Here is a 22,545-nt window from a genome sequence, read left to right as displayed (position 1 = left end):
ACCGGGCCGAAGACGAGTTCGTATTATCTCGCAAAATCTCACAGAGGATACACCGTTTCCCTCGTGTATGTTCCGAGCGCAGCGCGACGCACTTTAATTTTTAATATCGTTAAAATTGTATATCCATGTACTTTTAAAATAAAACGACATATGCATTATCCGATAATTAGTAATAATTGGGAAATGAGAAGACCCGTTGCTTGCTCGCGCGTGTAACGTTCACAAGATAAAATACAGTGTCATCGTAATTAATTCGAGCGGCGCGCATTGTCGATAATAATTTAACTCATTATTTATGCGCGTGAACGATATCACCTGCCATTCGCGGATTTAATGTAATATTTAGTTGGCTATTTACATGTCCGGATTTCAATATGAAAAGAAGTTAATTAAATAGCAGCCCCACGCGCGGATCCGCGCTCATTACTCGAACACGTGTACTTCGGCAAAAACGAAAAGAAGAAAGGGACGTTCTTTTACAAGCGCAAGAACAAGCGCAAAAATCTTGATCGAGAAGTGAAGTGATCCTTCCGCCCTGTTAGCGTCGTAAATGTGCAAAAGATGCAAGCTGAATTCATGGAGTACCAGTTGGAAAATTAATTACATCCCGGCTACGAGAAACCATTCACTTTCAATCTTAATTTACGAGCTCTCGCAGCGGAGATCCGCGTTTATACGAGAATTCGCCCCTCATTCTCAAATTTCCGACAATTTCAATGTGTGCGCATAATTTTTCAACGCTTTCCCCACGTACTAACCGATTCGCGCGGTGTATCGACCGATCCCACGAGCAACACGTAGAAAAAAGGAACACAACGAAAATACGAAGAATAGCAAACGACTAGGCGTGTGCGCGTAGGTCACCGATAGTTCAGTATAGAAAGAGACAGACAGACAGGCAGAGAAAGAGAGAGAGAGAGAGAGAGAGAGAGAGAGAGAGAAAGAGAGAGAGACAGACAGGCAGAGAGAGAGAGAGAGAGAGACAGACAGACAGGCAGAGAGAGAGAGAGAGAGAGAGAGAGAGAGAGAGAGAGAGAGAGAGAGAGAGAGAGTGGGGGGGAAGGATTGGGAGGGAGAAGAGGGAGAGACAGAGACAGAGAGAAAGAGACGGAGGGACGAGTCGAGGCCGTTCGAAGGAGGGTTGAGAGGGCACGGGGGTGTGTGCCGGCCGAGGGTGAATTTGGACGAGGAGAAACAGAGAGGGAGCGAAGAGGGAACGAGACGGGAAGGGGAAAGGGAGGAGAGTCCATTAGCAGATTACGTACCCAGCCCGCCTCGCTCATTCACCCCCGCGATGTTTTTTCTTCTTCTCCCCTTTCTTCCACGACCGCCGATGATCTCGCCGACTATACCCCGAGAGCCCTACCTCGCGCTTTTAGACGCGCCCACCCCGCGTTCGAACGCGACGAACGTGACAGGTGTGCGACTCTGCCCGCTGGACTTTGTCCAAAGAGGAATCCATTTTTTGCTCGGCGACGCGCCGGCTTGCTCCGCGGACTCGTCGATTACGGCGGACGCGACTTTCTCTTCCGCGATCGGGATAATCTCGACGTGGCGTCGAGAACACGAACGGGCAGTTTACGCGACGTGCTTTTGTCTCGTGATATTTGTTCGCATATTTCTTTTACTTTTATACTTTATCTTGGTTTGCTTTATCGTCGCGCAATTTTGCGACGAGTTTATCGAAATCGAGAAATCGATTGCACTCCAACGACGCTCCGCTGGGACCGAGCCTTTCGGAAATTTCAGCCGATCGGGGTGCGCACGCGTTCGTCGATGCAAAAATAGCAAAAGTGAAAAGTTCCGATGGAAACTTATCTCGTGGACAACGCCCCCCTTCCCGCAATTTTGTCCGACCAGCTGAGTCCGCGCAAGTTTGCGCGTACTTTGACACAGTCGAGCTTCGTCGGAACTTTTTGCGCGCTCGCTCGAACAAGCAACATCCTACATGTAAGCGGTAATCGCTCGCTTATCGATATCTGGAGTTAGGCGGACGAGTTTAATCGCGAGTTATAATATTCCCGAAGTAAGAAGCTCGTATTTTCGCCCCCCCAAACACGTGTCCGACAATGAAGCTTTAGACTTTGGCACTCTCTGGCGCTCACGCGCGAGGAAAGAGAGATCCGCGATAAGAACGTCAACGTCACACGCCGCGAGTTCACGAATTCGCTCGCCCGGCGGCTGAAGTAGCTCAGGCGAAGTCGCGAAAGGGTTGTTGTTGCGTGTTGTGCGAAGTAGATTTCGCAAATCGCGCGAACGTTAAACGTCCACTTTTGCCCGCAACGACGTTTCGTCGATCGGGGCGTCTAGGCCGCGCGAGCCATCGCATCGGTATTCTTTTCTTCGGCACGATCGCGCTCGCGTCGAATCTATTTAACATGAGATCGATAAAGAGCAGAGGGGCGGGGGGAGGAAAGGAGAGGCGGAGGGCGAGAAGCATAGGGCGAGAAAGAAGTTGGAAAATGCCCACAGGGAAATGTAGACGACGATGGCGATGGGGATGGCGATGGGGATATAGTGATGATGGTAGTGGTGCACTAGCTAGGAGATACGTTCGCGCGGACTCGGGCCTTTGGCGCGGCAAGTACGGAGAAAAGGGGAAGGATGCTCTTTAGGACGGCGAAACTGAATTATCAGATCAAACAGCAGCGCCGTTATATTAATAAAATAGATTTTACCCGCCGCTCTTCAAAGAGGAAGAGCCGGCCGGGCGCCGTCGTTTCGCGTCTAACCTCGTTTCGCGCAACTCCCGATTTAATCACGTTGCACGACTAAAACGTAGCCTTTTCATTCTCGTAATAAACTCTACCGTGCGAGAGCGGTACGAGGAGAGAAGGTAGAGGTGGAGAAGGAGGAGGAGACAAGCGGGCGGAGAAGAAGCCGCTGGGAACCTTATTACGTTAAGTAAATGTGCGAGCCGCCATTCGCCTAGCAGCGCATTAATTAATGCGTCAGTTTGATGTTCCCGTTGCCCGACGATTACGTCACAGATTATTTTTGCGACAATACAGTACGTAGCTTAAAGGATCGTTTTCTCTATATACGAGAACCTCGTGCGGTATCCAGTCGCGACGTGATTGTGGATTTCTTCGGCTCGAAATGTTTCCTGTGGCGAAAAATTAATCTTTCGACAAAGCTTCCTTAGGCGCGACAAAACAGTTACGGAGGGATTTCCAGGCAGAATGTATTCATTTGTGAAAAATTAATTAGTGCAAGAAGTTCGACTCAGGCTTGAAATATCACCGACACTTCGTCATTAACTCGTTGATCGTAGCGCTTATTTCCACTGATTGTACATGATCTTGATTGGTAATAGAATCACCAAAAAAATACGGTGGATAAATATGACATGATAAATAAGTGCAATTCAAGACGCATGGTTCCGTTTTACCTCGTTTCATCGTCTCCCTATCCGTCCTTACTTTCAAATGCCGATTTCGATGATAGAAGCAATTTTTAGAAGCTGTTAATCTTACACGGAACTTAATCAAACGTGTTAATATCGCAGTATTTTCGAACGTGTGCGCGCGAGACGTCGCGTTTGAAAATGACACACACTCTCTCTCTCTCTCTCTCTCTCTCTCTCTCTCTATCTCTCTCTCTCTCTCTCTATTTGCTTTTCCCTGCTACAACGCACCGACGCGACGATCGGGCAATAGGCTTAAAAGCATTGCTCTGATAAGGCGTCAGCTCTACGCGCAATTATGAGAGACGTAGTCCCTTAATTCTTTATAACAATAGACGCGGGACACAACGGAGAGCCACGGCGCGGCGGAGGTGGAAAGCCGCAGGCGCGCCAACTTGACGCGCGGAGGAAGGAAAATTTAGACTCGTGACCGACAAGCTGATCGAAAGCCCATTTAATCCCGAGCTGCGAAGAGAAACAAAAAGCGAGATCGCACCGGAGCTCCTTCTACACCCGTTTCAATTAACCAGAGCAAACTGTGATTTATCTCGGACGCGGAAGGAGATACTTTAGACGGGCATAACGCTTTAAATTAACGCACCTCTCTCGCACACCCGTCGTCGATGTCGCACCGTCTTATCCTCCGCCGTCTCGGTGTGTCAATGTTAGCTGGCGAGCAAGAGATACAAGCAGCTGTTTTCTATACAACGCAGCTTGTGTTGTTATTTAATGTGTGTCGCGTCTCCCGTACCTTACGGGACGGGATGCGACGGGATGTCGGGAGAGCGCGCGAGAACGCTACGCTGCCCGTCCTCGCAGTATCTGATGTTCGTTCCGTGCGTCGAGATTTAATTTAAAGCTCGGATATCAGATTAATCAGCGAATCGTAAATAATGACTCTGACGACGAATAACGAATAGTTATTTTTACCCAATGCTCGGAGAGGTGAAGTCAATAAGTCGCGTCTGTTAGTTTCAAGCGTGCCTATGACGGGTATACCATCAGATCCATCAAACTCCAGCGCGAGAGATTTTGTACGAAAATAAGAAGACGGATATTATGTATAAATTTGCTCAACGGCAAGCCGTTAAATAGAAAAATATCGCGGAAAAAGAAGAAGCGAAATTTTGTTGAATAATCTAATATTGAGAGGAGGAGGAGGGAGGGGGAGAGAGAGAGAGAGAGAAAGAATGCGCGACGTCGGTAACATAATATCCCAGATATAGAACTGCCGAAATGGATGCTATTTCTCCATTCGACATCGATACAGATCGTAATACGATAACGGGAATTATAACGTAATGTTTGCTTAACCGACTATCCCCACCCCTCTCTCTCTCTCTCTCTCTCTCTCTCCTTCTGCCGACGTCTTATTAAAATGGCACGGTCGAGAGCGTGCGGAAGGATTTGTGACCGAGCCTTCAGATGTAGTTTGCTCGCGAACATAAGCAAATTACCAATTATTCGCTTGATCCCATCCATGATTAAAAACAGTATAGACCTTACGCGAACGAATCCCGGAGCCTCCTCCCACCGACTCGTCGGGATTAGCGGTAAGAGTGTTTGCGGACTGATTTTTCTATGGTGCTCTTCTAGCAATTACGCCGACGGCTGCCACTCGAGTCCCGATCATCGACGTTTTCGAGAGTTTTCGCTTACGGAAAAAGAACGAGTCACATTGATTCGCCTTCGACCGCACATCTTTTTTCCTCTTCTCCTATTCCACATTCTCTCCGATTCTCTTGTCTAATAATTTTTAATATCTTTTTCATTATAAGAGAACAATATTCCATTGTATTTTCCTACGGGTGTATCTGTACGTTTTTGTATTAAATGTGATGGAGTGTATTTTATCAAGTGGATTTTCTCGCAAAATCGTAAGAAAATAATTTTAGAGAGATAAATGATATTAATCATTTCCTCAAAAGGACCAGCAAACACGCCTTGTCTACCATATTTGTCTCTCTTTTCTTACAAAAATACGAATGATTTGAAAAGCGCGTGGCGTCCGGCGTTGCGCTGTTTTTTACATTTGCATGCGCATCCGTGCAGTCACGAGCGCATATGCAGAAGAAACGCGATTCTCTTGCTACTGCGGAGAAATTACGACGAAAAGGTCATTTGCCACCGATACTGTTGGTGGGAGGGAAAAAGAGGGAGAAAAAGTGGATGAAAAAAGTGGAAGCCGGGGAAATGATTCCTGAGCGCGAAAGAACCGCCACTACTGGCGCCTCTTTAAACATAGATCGCGGAGATACGCGGACTAACGAATAAAAGTTGATAGGCAAACATATATACTTTTTATCACCTTATCTTTATACGGCGCATCTGTTACTTTATGAAGCCATTCGTACACTATCGAAGAGCTTAAAAGAGACACACGATTGCTATCAACGATAAAACCTTTTAACGATCATTTTTTTTTTTTCGCGCGTTTACATCTCTCGAGGATTTCTGTGTCTCTTCTTCTGGAAAACCATCGTCGTTTTCTTACGTATCGCGGCAATCTCTAATGGCTGCGTTTTATAATTCTAGCGTCTGAACTATTTATACGATTTGCGTATTATCGGTAATCGCGTTGAGGACAAACACATTACGTGAAATTTTATTCGTTTAGTTACTAAGGTAGGCGTGTGTCAATAGGAATTTCGTTTCCTAGAGAGCATGCGTTAAATCGTTCTGCTTGTTGCAAAATTGCACCGCGGATTACACCGATAATAAAAATCGTCGATGTTGCGGTCGCTGAGAAAGAAAAATCGGTCTCCCTCTCTCTCTCTCTTTCGCGCGCGCGCGCGCGCGCTTTTTCTGTTTCTTTCTTGGCGCACAAAAAGGACGCGCATTATTTTTCAGGGAAGGAGCGACGGGGCGAGTGCACTTAACGACCGTCAAATAAGTATTACGACGTACAAAATGATCGATCGCCGTTACACATCTGCGCACTTTAAAGATACGAGCGAAAAGCAACCTCGCTGCTGAGTAAAAATCGTGACTAGGCCTTTCTCGCATCGGCAGGAAATTAATCATAATAATCCCACTACCGGTGCGCGTGGTCGACAATAATTCCGATCGCACCTTCGTCATTCATTATACAAGGCCAGACGGTACGATGGGTGAACGTGAAATTCGCAGATTCACCCAACTGTAAAGTGTGCTGCAAGGACGTAAAAATTTCGGATCTCTTTCTATTTTTCCTCATTATTTTTTCTTTTAACGACATTGTCGCACGTGCGAACGCAGCGTGTTGCAATTGCTCGTGAACACGATGTCGTGTAATTTTATAATGTCCCCAATGGACTCCACTGCGGAACGTTTCCCGTGTCTTTTTTCATTGGCGAAAAATCTAAATAATGGTAATTCATTGTAGATGATTCGAATTACAACGTGAAGCACAGCGCGTTTTCACCGGACTTTTAATTAAAATTTGTTTGAACATGAAATGCCACTTTTAAATTAAAATCTGTTCGAAATTCGAAAAGGTATTGTTTTCAATAGTAATGAACGGAATAATTGTATTTCCTGGCTACTTTGATAACGTGCAAGATGTGACGTTCCTAAAAACTTTTACTTGCCCTGAGCGAGATTTCCCGTTGCGGAAGACCGCAGAGAGCTGGCAAGAAAATGTGTACAAGCGTGCGAGGAAGGAAGGAAATAAGTTGGATGCGCGCAAAGGGGTAAACCAGCGTTTTGGGGGGTCCTCGTGGAGGAAGTTGACCCAGGTGCGAGTCGTCAGCCCGATGCAGATCGGATCTCGCGCGATGCAACGAAAACAGTTCGCGTCTTGTCACTTGGCGTGACTCGCGTATTAAGTTCGGTATTGGTCGCGACAACGCGGTTATATTTTCAGACAGGGTGGTCCGCGTGTGCCTCAAAGCACTGAGTATTCTTTCGCGCCAGTCAAAGACGCCGTCGTGGATGGTGTTTGCGCCACAAATGACTCAACTAGATCAAAAGATGCGGATTTCGAGTGAGAGTCGCGCTTATGCTCGCGCACCGACCGAGTGCGTGTAAAATCGTGAATGAAAATTTCGTTGGGTACTAATAGCTACGATGGGAAAGAGAGAGAGAGAGAGAGAGAGAGAGAGAGAGAGAGAGAGAGAGAGAGAGGGAGAGAGGGAGAGAGGGAGAGAGAGAGGGAGAGGGAGAGAGAGAGGGAGAGAGAGAGGGAGAGGGAGAGAGAGAGGGGGAGATAGAGAGAGGGAGAGGGAGAGGGGGTGAGAGGGGGAGAGGGAGAGAGGGAGAGAGGGAGAGAGGGGGAGAGGGAGAGGGAGAGGGAGAGAGAGAGGGAGAGAGAGAGGGAGAGGGAGAGGGAGAGGGAGAGGGAGAGGGAGAGAGAGCGAGAGAGAGAGCGAGAGCGAGAGAGAGAGCGAGAGGGAGAGGGAGAGGGAGAGAGAGTGAGAGAGAGAGCGAGAGAGAGCGAGAGAGAGAGAGAGCGAGAGAGAGAGCGAGAGAGAGAGCGAGAGAGAGAGCGAGAGAGAGAGCGAGAGAGAGAGAGAGAGAGAGAGAGAGAGAGAGAGAGAGAGAGAGAGAGAGAGAGAGAGAGAGAGAGAGAGAGAGAGAGAGAGAGAGAGAGAGAGAGAGAGAGAGAGAGAGAGAGAGAGAGAGAGAGCGAGAGAGAGAGCGAGAGAGAGAGCGAGAGAGAGAGCGAGAGAGAGAGCGAGAGAGAGAGCGAGAGAGAGAGCGAGAGAGAGAGCGAGAGAGAGAGCGAGAGAGAGAGAGAGCGAGAGAGAGAGCGAGAGAGAGAGCGAGAGAGAGAGCGAGAGAGAGAGCGAGAGAGAGAGCGAGAGAGAGAGCGAGAGAGAGAGAGAGAGGGAGCGAGAGAGAGAGAGAGAGCGAGAGAGAGAGAGCGAGAGAGAGAGAGAGAGGGAGAGAGAGAGAGAGAGGGAGGAAGAGACGCAAATCTGTTGTGAGATCTAGATAAGGAGAAACATCGCGATATCATTTGGAAATGCGATTTCGTGAAGACCTCGCGCGAAGGGAAGAAGATTGCTGGAGAATCAATGTGATAACGGACGAAGCAAACGCGTTTCGCTCAAAGGAAACAGAATTTCTGGTTTTCACATTGAAAGAAAAGACTTTTGTTGTCACAACAAATGAACGTTTACTATTTGATAATTGCATGCGGAATAAATCAAACAGTTACTGCAGCAAATTATTTTTCGTTATTTCTAATTTTAACGAATATACATTGCTGGAGATGCAAATTATACATGTTCGTTGCATGTACAACTTCTAATAAAAAGATTAGCAATGTCGTAACAGCATAATATATACATTACGTGATTTTGCTATAACCCATATTCTGAACTCTCATATATAGATAAAAGCACTTCTTAAAATAATTTCTTTATATAATTTATAAGCATTTTTAAGTAGCTACAAACCACTTTTATATCTTTTTTATCGATAAAAGTATGTTCACAGTACGAGCCTTTGCACGTATATCCCTTAATTTTATATAATGTATCGTGCTAAAAATAAAGATTAATGTAATAATTGTTAACTCTTCTCTATTAATATTTGATTAAATGCAATGGAGCTGTATTTAAATTATCTAGTAGTTATGATACGCGCTAGTGTAGCATTATATGTGTGGTTTCATCAGGTATTTTACGCGCATTTTACTACATATTATATATTAGTGGAGGAGAATTGATACAACGGATTTGCTTATATATAATTTCTAACCTTTGCTTACACATTCTGTATCGCCAACATCAAAAATTTACAATTTATTGGATTAACATAACAATACCATTCGTTCCCATTATAAAATTGTTGACTAGGGCAACAAATCATAAGTAACAAATAATTTGTTACCGCAACGGAGTCATTTGCTGTTTCACACTAACAAACCATTTGTTGCGGTTACTGGTGTTTTGTTAATCTAACTAAACCTTTTCTCTTAGTGCAGAACCAAACTTGATTCACAAGGGTCAGTTTCCTTCGAACAAAGCGCATTTAGGAATTCATTCTTTGTCACGTTTATTCTCGAAAATCTTTTTGTCCGTGTGGAAGTTTATATTCCCCCGTCAAATTCCGAGTAACATCAGTTGACGGTATAGCGACATTCAATACTGATTTACACGTAAGTCGCATTGAGAGAGATTTCCGGTTGTGATATCCGTGCTTTATATATTTAGAGACTGTGCAATTTTTGCAATAAAACGTGTGCCTTCAATGCGTCATCGTAATGCGTATCATAATATGAATTCACGGAGAGAAAATATAATTTCGAGAAAAAATATACTTGTCGAGAAGGACGCAAAATTTACCCTGCGCCTCGTTCTCCGTCAAACTCGATTCGTTCTCCATCATTTTTACCGTCGTTACAACAATCTTCTTTTTTTACCGAAAAGATCACCACGGCGACTACTTCTTTCGTTGGGCATTCCCAAAAAAAGAGCAGCCGGGAGAAAAGAGACACGTGAACACACGTTACAGAAGTTACGATTTCACCGTAGATGATTGCCCGCAATTACGTAGAACGTTCGTATCATCCAGAAAGAAGTGGAATGCCTGCTAATTATGCTCCGATTACCCTAATCAGTGAAATAATACTCCGCGTCGCCGCAGCGGAGGTGAACTTTAATGGCGCATTTGTAACTAATAGTCGAATACACACACGTTGCTCACTCGCCGGTGCGAGCATTGACGTCATTTTTTCTCCTTCGACAAAGAAAATACAATGAAAAATGCACACACCGTAACAAAAACTGAAAAATATCGCCCATATCTGCAGATTTGACATCGCAAGACGAATTTCTCAAATACTTGACACGACGATGAAATATTTACAAGGAAACAGTCGGAACTGTGCCTCATCGATTTTGATGGGCTTTGGATATGTTGTAGAACAACAAAAACTATTAGACATGTATTTTTGTTTATGTGCGTATCTCAAGGTTTAGGGGGTGAAATAACCTCTCGAAAAAAACTAACATTTCCATTTCTTGCGAATATCTTCTAAAGTACGAGTATATGAAAAAATGTTTCCTACAAAAGTTTTACAGTACTATATACTGTTTGCAACGATATATTCAAATTTTTCAAAAGTGTCAACATTTTCAACCTCCCCCCCCCTATCTTTTTAATTTTGATAAAATTAAAAAAATTCATGAGAACAAAAATTAAAGAGCATTTGATGCCGAATCCATCCATATATAATAACACAATATGGTCATGATTAATTTTTAGAAGAACGAGATGATATCGTGCTATAGGCGCCGCGCTATAGATAGGTGCTATGTTATTTCTTTCAGTTGCGCTATACTCAATAATTGTCTCTTATGCATATTTCCTCATACTACAAAATGCAAGAGAATTATTTTTAATGACACAATAAGCAACTTATTACACTAAATAAAGATGTTAGATAGACGAACGTGCATATACAGTATGTCTGATTTAAGTAAATACGTTTAATTATTTTTTGGAAAATTAAAGATACAAAGAAATTGTTTAAACAAAAGTTGTTTGGTTTGAAAAGAGATATAAAACAATGATAGCATTTTGTTTACAGATGGCGCCACTTTCGAGATATTCACTGATCATCAATTTTCTTAAATGGAAATCCCAACTTTTTATTGCATCATCTTTTTCTACCAATTAGTATGAACAACTTTTGCCTGAAACATTTTCTAATTTGCCTAATATTTTTGAAGTATTTAAGGATAACTTGGTATCTTTTTCAATATTTAACTTACGATATCTCGCTCTCGTTTGTCGGAAAAAACAAGTATAAGACTCTTTTACTTTATTTGGTCTTAAGAATATATTGATGATCAGTGAATATCTCGAAAGTGGCATCATCTGTAAACAAAATGCTATCGCTGTCTTATATCCCCCCTTCAAACCAAACAACTTTTGTTTACACATTTTTTTTATATCTTTAATTTTCTAAGAAATAATTAAACGTACCCACTTAAATCAGACATACTGTATATGCACGTTCATCTATTTAACATCTTTATTTCGTGTAATAAGTTCCATATTGTGTCATTAAGATTAATTCTCTTGCATTTTGTAGTACGAGGAAATATACATAAGAGACAGAGTATTAAGTACAGTGCAACTGGAAAGAAATAACACAACACCTATCTACAGCGCGGCGCCTATAGCACGGTATCATCTCGTTTTTTTTTAAATTAATCATGACCATATTATATTATTTTATATGGATGGATTCGGCATCAAACGCTCTTTATATATATATACTTTTTGCCCTCATGAAATTTTTAAATTTTATCAAAATTAAAGGGATAGGGGGGAGGTTGAAAATGTTGACACTTTTGAAGAATTTGAATATACCGTTGCAAACAGTATAAAGTAGTGTAAAACTTTTATAGGAAACATTTTTTCATATATCTTCAAAAGATATTCGCAAAACATGGAAATATTGGTTTTCTCTCGAGGGATTTTTTCACTCCCTAAACCTTGAGATACGCACATAAAAAAAAATACGTATCTAATAGTTTTTATTGTTCTACGACATATCCAAAGCCCATGAAAATCGGTGAGGGACAATTCCAACCGTTTGCTTGTTAGTATTTGTTGTTCGCGTCGACATGTACGTACGTGTACGCGTTGCATCACGGTGTTACTGTTTAGAATATAATATCTCGTTGAAAAATATAATGTTATCAATTTAAAATAGATTATACTTTAACGCGGACACCCCTATATATATATATTTTTTTTTTTTTTCTATTAAAGCACAACGCGCTTAACGCTGTAGCAGACTCGGCTCTACGCGCTGTGAATTATCCGTTAATAACGTCGACGTGGGCGACTCTGAACGTTTATTTTTTTTTTCAAAATTAAACTAGTGTTTTCTTGGTAATTTTGGAAATTCACCGGAAACAGCGAGCGCTAAAAAGCTATTATCCGTCCGTTTCCTCACGCGACTCGGTGAGATGTACGCTCTGATAAAAATGTTATTATCTCTCGAGCCGGGGTCGGCTTCTCTCAGCCATCGTAACGCATGTTACGAGATGTCGGAAAGTCGTGTAACAGAAAAGTACGCCCGTAAATCGAACGTTTTGCAAGACTCACCCAGCAATATCTTGAACGCGCGTCTGCAAGGCGGTTCTCTCAAAGGGCTCTTCGGGGATCATGCTGCAGAGCAATTGCGTCACGCTGGCGGCCACCATTCCATTTCCGGTTGAATTGGCAGACACGTCCTGAGTCTGAGCGTGGTCGTCGAGACTAGCCAAAGTCTGTGAAGGTAAAACGTAATCGTTCACACCGAATCTCGTGCGAGATCGTCATCCTCCGCGCAATAGAATATGCCCGCGTCCAGAAGTGCGGCCCACCCAACCGCGCGTAAAATCTTATTTGCCCTCCCCGATTCGATCTCTTATTTTTAGGTGCGAGAGCAATTCGCGCGTGCTCGATAATGTGAAAAATGTGACCGGCGAGAATTTCTGCGGCTCCAATTCGCAGGGTAGAATCCTTCACACGCTTAGCGGCTCGTGTTATTATTGCTACGACGAGAGCCGTAACAGCGCTCCCGACATTCCCGCCGGAGAGAGGAACTCGCGCCGGAAGAAAACGCGAGGGATGTACTCTCTCGAAATTTCTCGGGGCGAAATCTCACTCGAAACGAGGAAAAATTCACTCAGAACGATAGCGAAAACACCGACGCTCAGGCGAGGAGGAGGGAGGGTTCGTAAGAGTGAACGTTTCGCTCAAGCTTAGAGCGGATTTTTAATCTGTACGAGTGAATGTTTCAATCGGTTAGAGTGAATCCATTCCCATGACGGTGCGGCGTATCAGATTCATTCTTCGATTCCGAAGTGAAAATGTTCACTCGACGATTTCGAGTGGAAAATACACTCGGTATGAGCGACGAAAGATCGCTCGAGTCCGAGTGACTCGGCTGTCGCGCACGCATACCTTCCCGAGTGGAATTTTACTCCCCAAACGAGAGAGAAATAGAGAGAAGAAAAAAAAAAAGATATCTCAGTATATATTTTCTCGGGTCCGTCCTTTTTACCGGGAGACAACGCGGGCTTACGTGTAGCTGAGCTAGCTACTTAAAGCCTATAAGGCCAGTCGATCAGCTAGTCGACGCTTAGACATCAGCGAATTCCTAATACGTTGAGTCATTGTTACCGAGTTGCCCGCTCTCGGCGTGGACCGAGCGGAGTGTGTCCTGGACGACACGCACACGTACGCGCATTTATAACGCTAAATTAGTGGTAACGAGTCTGAGGGTTCCGATAAGAATCCCGGAGACAGGAATATGGGTCCTAAACGGTTTAGCCTCGCTTTCGATAAGCGCTTCGGAGAATCCTATCGAAAAGTCGTACTACACGTTTGTCCACTTTTATTTAACTTCTGGCCGCTGACTCTGATCCTTGCTCGCTCGCGCTCGAATGTATCGCGCGGCATATATCCCGCGACTGCATCGGAAATTACGGCCGAGTTTTATAATGGACTTAACGTCGTAACATAATATCGTGCGTCCCGATTTTGTTTTTAATTCAGCGGCCGAGAAGTCGGCAAGGAGACAAGTCGTGCAAACGTCAGACGAACGAGCGACCGTTGAATTCATCATCTTTGGTCGGAAACTTTTTGTATTTGTGTATATTAAACGATCTCGCTGTTTCGCGCAACAACGCACAGTCTGGCATATTATCTATGTCGTATTTGTTATACAATTTAATTTTGTTCTAAACTAAATAACTAAACCTTCTCGTGGAAGTCTCGTTTAATTTTCTTCAAGTTAAATGTGTTTTGACAAATATGTCTTTCCTTTCTCTCTCTCTCTCTCTCTTCTTCTTTCCCCCTCGTGCAGTTCTCCATTGAACGATATACAGAATAGCTTGTGCGGTTTGTTGTCAATTTTTATGAATTCGCGACATCCCCCCGTTGGACATCCAATGGCATAGCGTGCGTAATCTCCTCTAAGAACTATTGTTGCGCCGGACGAGCCTCTCGGATGGAAAAGATAATGTTACCAACCGGCCGCGCTCATAAGAGGTAGCGAAATAATCTCCGACGAAACATTAAAAAGTGGTTTGACCACTGCCTTGACAAATTCAATTCCATCCGTATCCATATACAAGAGAGACAGAGATAGAGGGTGAGCGAGCGAGAAAGCAAGGAGAGAGAGAGAGAGGGAGAGGGAGAGAGAGAAAAAGAAAACGAGGGGATCACGACGCCTCTCTGATACGGACGAACGAAAACAAGACGCCAACAAGACGTGAAATTTCGAGGAACGCATATATCGAGTATGTGCGACCATAAACGGGAGATGCTTTTATGTTAATCCAGTTCTTTCCAAAGCGGCGAATCGGAGCGAGCGGATCGACGCAAGAGAAAGAGAGAAAGAAAGAGAGAGAAAGAGAGAAAGAGAGAGAGAGAGAGAGAGAGAGAGAGAGAGAGAGAGAGAGAGAGAAGAGCTCTTAGAAAATTCTATGAGATAATAATACACATAGTAGCGCGCACGCTGCGTGATTTCGCGATTGATTTGCAAAATTTTATTGTATTCGTCACGTCGATTTGCGTGTCCTCTGCGATCAATTTAGAGATTTATTCACGTCGTGTCGAACGCCGCACGCTGGTCATTCGCGCCAGTTTGAGCCCGAACACGTTTCAGTTGCTATTGTTATCGTCATCATTATTATTATAGTTGTTTGGTTGTTATTATTTTCCGCCAATAATGGACGCAGAGAAGGAGAATTTAGTCAGACGTATTTTTGCGTAAATAAATCGGAAAGTTTTTGAGCAGCGCATCGAGTCATTTTTTTCGACTGCAAGATATTCGATACATACGTTGCATTCTTCCTTCTTCTTTTCCTTCGTATCTTCGGACGACTACGCGCTCGATATTCTTTGTCTCGTTATTGGCGAAAATGAAACATGCAAAAAGTAGCGCGTATTAAATCGTCACATCTGCTTTATATCGTCGATCCGCTCTATTCGCCCGAACTTTAATTCATTCGACTCGAACTCTTTTTCGACGTTTTTTTTCCCTCTTCCACGGTCGATGAATTCAGTTTGTAGTCATCGAAATTGCTCCGCGTCCATCAGCTAGAACGCAGTCATACGTATGCATACGTATGTGAATTCTCGGACGAGAGGGAGACAGTTATAGGAGCCGAATAATTTCTAGCAATTTACGTGGAATTGTAAATTCGCTCGGTCGACGGGCAAGAGATTGGGAAACATTCGCGGGCCCCACCGAGTGATTCGTTTCTTTGCGTAATGGTCCAGGACTATGTAATCTTGTCTGTCGAGAGTAATACTGGGGCAGAAGATTGAAATCGTGTTTGCAGTTTTATATTCATTAAAAGTTACTTACGCGATCGGCGTAATATCATTTGGTGAACTTGACGAGAAGTTTGTAGGTTGATTACACGATGTATTAAATTGTTTTCTATGACTTTAACATCCGATGACGTGATATTAATACGTTCTACTGTCGTTATGTAAATTGTGTCGCTATTTAAAAATCGATGTTAACCACGATTGATCTTTGCGAATCTCTAAACATTTTGTCGCACTCGATATGAATGTTAAGATAGAGATTATTCGTAAAATAGGAATGACGAGAAAAAATAATTTACTTGAAGAATCAATCTGTATTTTTAATTTAGTTAAAACAGAAACTTCAACCCCTTCCCTCCTCCGTGAGAAGAGGGTGATAAGTCAGTAATTTCATACTGTGAAATATTTCGGATTGTCAGGCTCGAGCGTGTGCACAAATTTTCGCTTCAACTTCCTGCTTCGCGATCACGAATTTATAAGCGCCTTCGTCTTGAATTCGACATAGCGGTCCCATTGATTGCACATCGGCCATATTAAACACGTGTACACCGGAGAACACGGTAATACCAACAGTTATAAAGATAAAACGAGAGGACCCTCCGTCTAATCCTGTTTATCGCTGAATTTTTAATTCGCGAGAGTTTTTATCTCCGTGACTTTACGACATGATCTTTTTCTGGTCCATTTGGTAACGAGGTGACACCCTTGTTTCCATTTTCTCGAGAATCCCGTTTCGGGCATACAGGGACGAGGAGTCTGGCCGATAATAACGAACGATCTAACAACAAACGAAGCCGCGCGACTACACGAATAACGATAAAGGCAAAATATCCGTACAAAAAAAAAAAGAAAAACCAGTTGAATTAGTTCCGTATCTGTATCAACTGAAATTTGTAGCTCCTATAAGATAGGTTCGTCTCGACACAATGTTATGTTATATAGTTACGTATTATCATCGCATCGTTAATAAAAATCTGTAGAACAAACGGATTTCATCTGAAGGGCCCCGCTCTCCTTATGTTTTTCAGAACAAAATTGTAAAGCATAACTCGAGCACATATTCGATTCCGTCGAGTTTCGCCAGATTTCGAATTGAAAAATGATCATATATTTAACTCCGAAAAAATTACTCTGTCGGACTTTCAAACACACAATCCAACTTCTCCTCTTCCTCCTCCTCCTTGTTTTCGTCGTCGCGCGCAAAGTCTCATGGTTAACCACGGTTGTCGTAAGCTATGTCGGAAAAGCTGCGGCACGATGACGGGAGAATTGCAGCGCATATTTCGAATTCTAGGACGCGCGAAGAGGTCTTTGAAAAAGTGCCGATAGGAAAGGAGGTAGGAGAAGAGGAAAAGAAGGAGGACGACGACGACGACGACGACGAGACGAGACAAAAGATTAGACCGGGTCCTCGAAACGGGACTTGATGGAAGTGGAAACAGAAGTACCCCACGCACATTCTCTCGCGGGCGGACTTTCCTTTCACCCGTATAACCCGGCTCCGTCCGTGAGCGCGCACGTGTGTGTGTGTGCGTGCATGCGTCACATATATGCATGTGTATACATGCGTGCGTGCGTGCGTGCGTGCGTGCGTACGTGCGTGCGTGCGTGCGTGCGTCCGTGCGTGCGTGCGTGCGTGCGTGCGTGCGTGCACGCGTATCTCTGTATGTGGGTGACGTCACTAAAAGCTCTCTCGCCGCTAATGCATTTGCGGAGGGGGATCCTTGGAAGAGGGGACGAGAAGGAGGAGGCGCCAGTGCCGTATCTATGGAGCGTGAAGAATTGACGGTGAAATCACACTGACGAATCCGTCTCGTCGTCGGTGGCAAAACGATACAATGATCGATGCCGTGGAATGGTACACGCTGGCTGCGGGCATATGGTGTGCCGAAAGTGCGAATTTTTGCACTGGTCATTTCGGCCGCGAGATGCGCCCGTAGTTGTGCAAACAGCGCAGTAAGCCCGAGAGATCGTCCACTATTAAAATTTCTATATATATATATATATATATGCAATATATATATAGCGAAAGCACGAAACACACTAAAATGAATGCGAATGCATTTAATTTCTTCATAACTTTGCAAGCAACTTCGTTATACTCCACCGTTGTCACTGCACAAAAATATATTATACATAATTGTTTACCTTGCACGTTTTATTGTTGCCCATATAGAGCTATTTGCGTAAAATTGCATCTGATAATTCAAAAGATGAAGGGAATTAACTGAATAAATTATTTCCACTGTCTCAATACACAGTTCATAAGTATATAAAGCGCGCGAAACCGAATCATTTTATCTCGACTGTATATCAAATTGTGTTATCAGAGATATTTTACTAATTGAACCGTCCCAGTCTAATAGAAAATTCTTTTTATATATTTGATTTATATAATAGGTATTGTTTAAAAATTTCTCTCAGTTATAAAACTCGCAAGATAAAATCATTTGTAAAATATTTCGAATATATTCGTTACCAAAATACACACAATACGTTTGTGTTTCATGTATATTGCGCAAGATGTAAGAACTATAACTTTAAGAATGATATGAATAAAAGTGGAAAGTAACGCTATTAGAACAGAAGATAGGAATGATATAATAGCTACTTCTCTCTTTCTCTCGGCACGTTTGCAAAGGAAAAGAAGAACTTAAATTCACCGAAATTATCGAATATCAAACTCTTAATATTTATATTTATCGTGCGTCTTGTACGAAAGAAACTACACGCGCTTATTGCAGCCCAAAAGCAATGGCAATACGAAACCGTAGATCTCTAAGATTCTTAATCCTTATTTTGACAAGTTAGACAGCATAGACAGGATGACAGGGCCACGTCGTCTTTACCGTCGTCCTTTTACCAACGTCGAAACGAGATCGAAAAAAGGAACAAAACGAGCCGTAATCTACATACCTATCTATCGCATTAGCTCGTTTTGGAAGGCGATGCTTACGCACGCTTGCCGAATATCGGCTTGTATCTTGTCAGCTCATGTCTTAAAACTTTATCAGAAAACGGAAATTCTTACTCGATAATACTTGACAATTAAAGCATTCTAGAGGGAAGCATCATCAATGCGCTCTAAAAAAGCTCGATTGCTTTGAAGAGACCACAAATTTTGAACCAAATTGTCCGTAAATTAATTGAAGATATCAGTTTTCTTTTTTACTGAAAATACGATACATTAATTTTTTCAACTAATAAGAGCTTAAATAGATTTAATATTTAAAAAAATTCTGTTTTCCATGCATTCTTCGTTCATGGATCATTTTAATTATACGAAGAGTAATATATTTATTTTTCCTTCAAGTAATATTGATGTGAGCAGTAGATGCGACAATTGTATAACTTATCGCAAATTACAGATACATATCAAGAGCCCTCCCATTCATTTCATTGTGTAAGTAAAATAATCATAAATTTCATTTAAAAATAAATAAAATGGATATTTCATTATCTATTTCTGTCCTATAGTCCCCTATATAGAATTCAATTTATAAAAATGTCTAAAGAGAAAGAGAGAGAAAGAGAAAGAGAGAGAGAGAGAGAGAGAGGATAGTTAGTCCTCTTCTTCTTAGATGGCAGCACACAGTAGATAGGTGTTGTTTCATATTTTCACAGATCAAACTGCATATGCGTTTAGATATGTTTTGCAATATAGAAAATGTCGAAAAATTTCTTATTTGTTCTCTCCTTATTTGTTTACTTTACATATAGACAAAATAAAAAAAAATATTTTTCAAGCGATTAAATCACTCATTATCAATTAATAAATTAAGAAAATAATTATTCTTAGGTAACTTTTTAAAAAGTAATTCATATTTCGTAATTTACAAAAACTTATGAGAGCCATCGAGCATGACTGACACTGACAGAAAAATAAATAAAATAAAAATAAACTCACCTCCAAACGTTGTAAAAGCAAGTCCAAGATAACGAGAATTTTGTTGCTTAACAAAATGTTTTCTATATTCTCATTATTGCCAGTGATGCTGGCTTTGTAAACTCGACACAGTGATACGATTGCTCTAAAATATCAAACATAAAGTACGTTGAAAACACTTCTCAGTAATATGTCACAATTGAATAGAAGTCTTACAATAATAATTGAGAAGTTCCATTGTACTCACTTGTTCGGTAAATTATGCGATACATTTTGTGTGTTTAAACCTAGATTCAATAAGTTTGTTAAAGTGTCGAAACCGTTCAAGCATCTGAAAGAGTCTTGATCAAATTGACACTGAAAAAGAAAGAACAGAATAGAATACGAAATAATCCGTGAAGAAAGTATCTTTTTGCTCTTCGTGAGACTTACTGATTTGGCAAAAGCTCGGGTAATTTCACCTAAACAACGCTCCAAGGCGGCAAGCGCTATAGTCGACCACGCAGATTTGGAATGATTATTGTATAACTTATCGAGCTCCTTTAAATTACGCCGGAATTTGGCCTTGTTGGCTGATTCGGTCGATAAATTTGGATTAACCTCAGCTTTTTGTTTGTCTTCCCACTCTTGGCCGCGCGAGCTCATACGTTGCTTTATCTTCCTGCATCGACGTTTCAACGCTTTCTGCTTTTCTTTCGCAGCTTTGCTGTTACTCACATTACTACTGTTGGCCACGGTGACCGGTACATCTCGTATCTGCGCAATGTTGAAGCGTTGAAGTTCATCTCGGGATGGCTCACGGTTATCATGTGCATTTCGCACCGCTTCAAGATGCGTCTTCCCTTTCAAGTGACTCAGAAGATATACCTCGTTGAATATCTGTAAAATATACAGATGTAATGTTTTGTCTAAGCTGCGGCATTACATAACTAGAACAAAGCTCACAATCGTGCCACACAGAGAACACTGTTTTTGAGCAGGATAAGATTTAAGGGTAGGCGGTACTTCTTCCGATCTTAAAATTGAAGATTCAACCGCACGCTGTCGAATGTGCTCAATATTCTCTACATGCCTCCTAGCGGATTCTTGCTGCTTCTGTGCTATTTTCTTCTGCAGCTCTTCTTGATTAGCCAGTTGCGCAGCGTGTAACGCCGACAAACGTTCTTCGCGATCTCGTGCTTTTTCTCTCGCTAGTTCCTGCAAAATCCAAATCAGTAAGTAGCTCTTTACATATTACAAATTTCGGCCGTACACAAATAACAATGACGGCTCACTCACCTGTCGTTCTTTTTCTCTCTCGAGCTGCATCTTACCAACCCTTTCTTCACGTTCTCGCCGTGCTTGTTTCATTTTTTGTATTCGCAACTGTCGTTCTGCCTCCAAAGCTCTCCGACGTTCTTCAGCCGCAGCTTCTTTGGCAGCCTTCTCCTCTTGTCGACGTTGACGTTCTTCTTGGATACCCTATAAAAGTATATAAATTATATTACATTTAATTAAACTAATTAAATTATATCACACACAATTCCTCACTGTTAGAAAGTTCTAAATATATAAAGTTAATAACTTGAATATATTCACTTGCGTTACTGTTTTATTCAGGAGTACATGCACATACCTGCAATCTTTCTTCTTGTTCCTGGCACAATGCCATGAAATCATGTCTCTTATTCTGTGCTTCAAGTTCGTTGATGAAAGCTATTTCCTTTAACTTCGAGTCCTCATCGTGCGCTTTTCTCACTATCTCTAGCAAATGTTGCGTTCTATTTTCCTCCGCTCTTTTAAGTCTCATTTCCATCCTGATCCTCTTGTCTTCTATTAACTGGCTCTTTGCGCTCTTAACGTCCTCTACTTTGTTCAATAATTCGCGCAAACGTTGCGATTTTTCCATTAGTAACTTTTGACGTTTATGTTGCGCGCAAGCTTGCTTCGCCTGGTATCTTCTTAACGTCTCAGGAAGCGATCTTTTTCGTGATGGAGACGACAGTTTTTGATGCAATTCTAAAGCACGTCCTGGATGACGAGCCACTAATGCGCGTAATTGCGCGAGGGTATCGACTCGTTCCGCCCACGACATTCCTTCTAACATATTTTCATATCTACAATAATCAGTTTCATTAGTGAAGTGTGCGACAATTAAAGATGTTAAGATTCTAACAATACACGCGACTCTTTCATACGCGACATACCTATCTTCCAAGCTAATATCGTCAGCGACGACACTGAGCGACACCACAGGCTCATCTTCCATTTCGAGAACCATTTCACCGTCCGTTTCATCCGTTTCAGTGTCGACATCAATTTCGCTGGACTCCAACTCCAAAATCTGTCGTTTCAAAGATGCCTCTTCATCTGATAATTGCTGAGATCTCTGAGAATCTGCTTCTTCCGTCTTTCTCTCTTCCTCTAAAATAATTCTCTCTCTTTCCGCTTGAGCAGCCATAAATTGTTGTATACGTTTCTCGAGCAGCTCTGCGTCGTTTTTAAAGATAGCTGCGATCATCGACGTTGAGTTGGTATCGTACAGATTCAATGCATTCTTTTTGAATGTATCTTCGAGGCTACTTTTAATAGTAGATGATGACATGGATTCTCCCTTAACCTTCTCAACTTCGTTGTTCATGTTCTTTCCAGCTTTACCTACAATACACTTTTTCTTTTGCTTGTTATTTCCATCGGGAGTGTAACAGTTCTTCTTTATCTTCTCCGATGGACTCTCTATGGATAAAGCTGGCAGAGATAGGGCGGTGCTCGGTTTATGAAAGCGTGTCGACATGTTTAAATTATGAGTACTTCCTCTTCTACAGCGGTTTCTAACTGTCTGCCAACCGTCGTTTTCGTCCTTTAACTTGGAAGATACCGTTTGCTTCGTCAAAACCTCCACCGATCCATTCATGTCTCTATTTTGATCCTTCTTTGAAAGATTTTGTTCAGACAGCTGGAAAAAGATATTAATTTGTATTAAATATTGCTCTTACTCAAA

General features: G+C 42.3%; 1 protein-coding gene across 4 annotated transcripts in view; it reads right to left on the bottom strand.

Moving 5' to 3' along the window:
- The window catches only part of ssp3 (short spindle 3), a 52,648-nt gene that overhangs the window by 27,177 nt on the left and 2,926 nt on the right, over positions 1-22,545 (bottom strand). For all 4 annotated transcript variants that reach the window (XM_019840485.2, XM_011137780.3, XM_011137782.3 and 1 more), the window contains 8 exons: positions 21,752-22,500; positions 21,181-21,661; positions 20,844-21,026; positions 20,511-20,762; positions 19,998-20,444; positions 19,813-19,922; positions 19,587-19,710; positions 12,458-12,621 (listed from right to left, as the gene is read on the bottom strand). In XM_019840485.2, the coding sequence (XP_019696044.2) occupies positions 12,458-12,621; positions 19,587-19,710; positions 19,813-19,922; positions 19,998-20,444; positions 20,511-20,762; positions 20,844-21,026; positions 21,181-21,661; positions 21,752-22,500 (2,510 nt within the window). The remainder of the gene's footprint in view (positions 1-12,457; positions 12,622-19,586; positions 19,711-19,812; positions 19,923-19,997; positions 20,445-20,510; positions 20,763-20,843; positions 21,027-21,180; positions 21,662-21,751; positions 22,501-22,545) is intronic.

The sequence above is a fragment of the Harpegnathos saltator genome, unplaced genomic scaffold (assembly GCF_003227715.2).
Source record: "Harpegnathos saltator strain DR-91 unplaced genomic scaffold, Hsal_v8.6 scaffold275, whole genome shotgun sequence".
NCBI classification, from domain to species: domain Eukaryota; kingdom Metazoa; phylum Arthropoda; class Insecta; order Hymenoptera; family Formicidae; genus Harpegnathos; species Harpegnathos saltator.
Note: the sequence above shows the minus strand (reverse complement) of the source record. Positions and strands in the feature narration are given on the sequence as shown.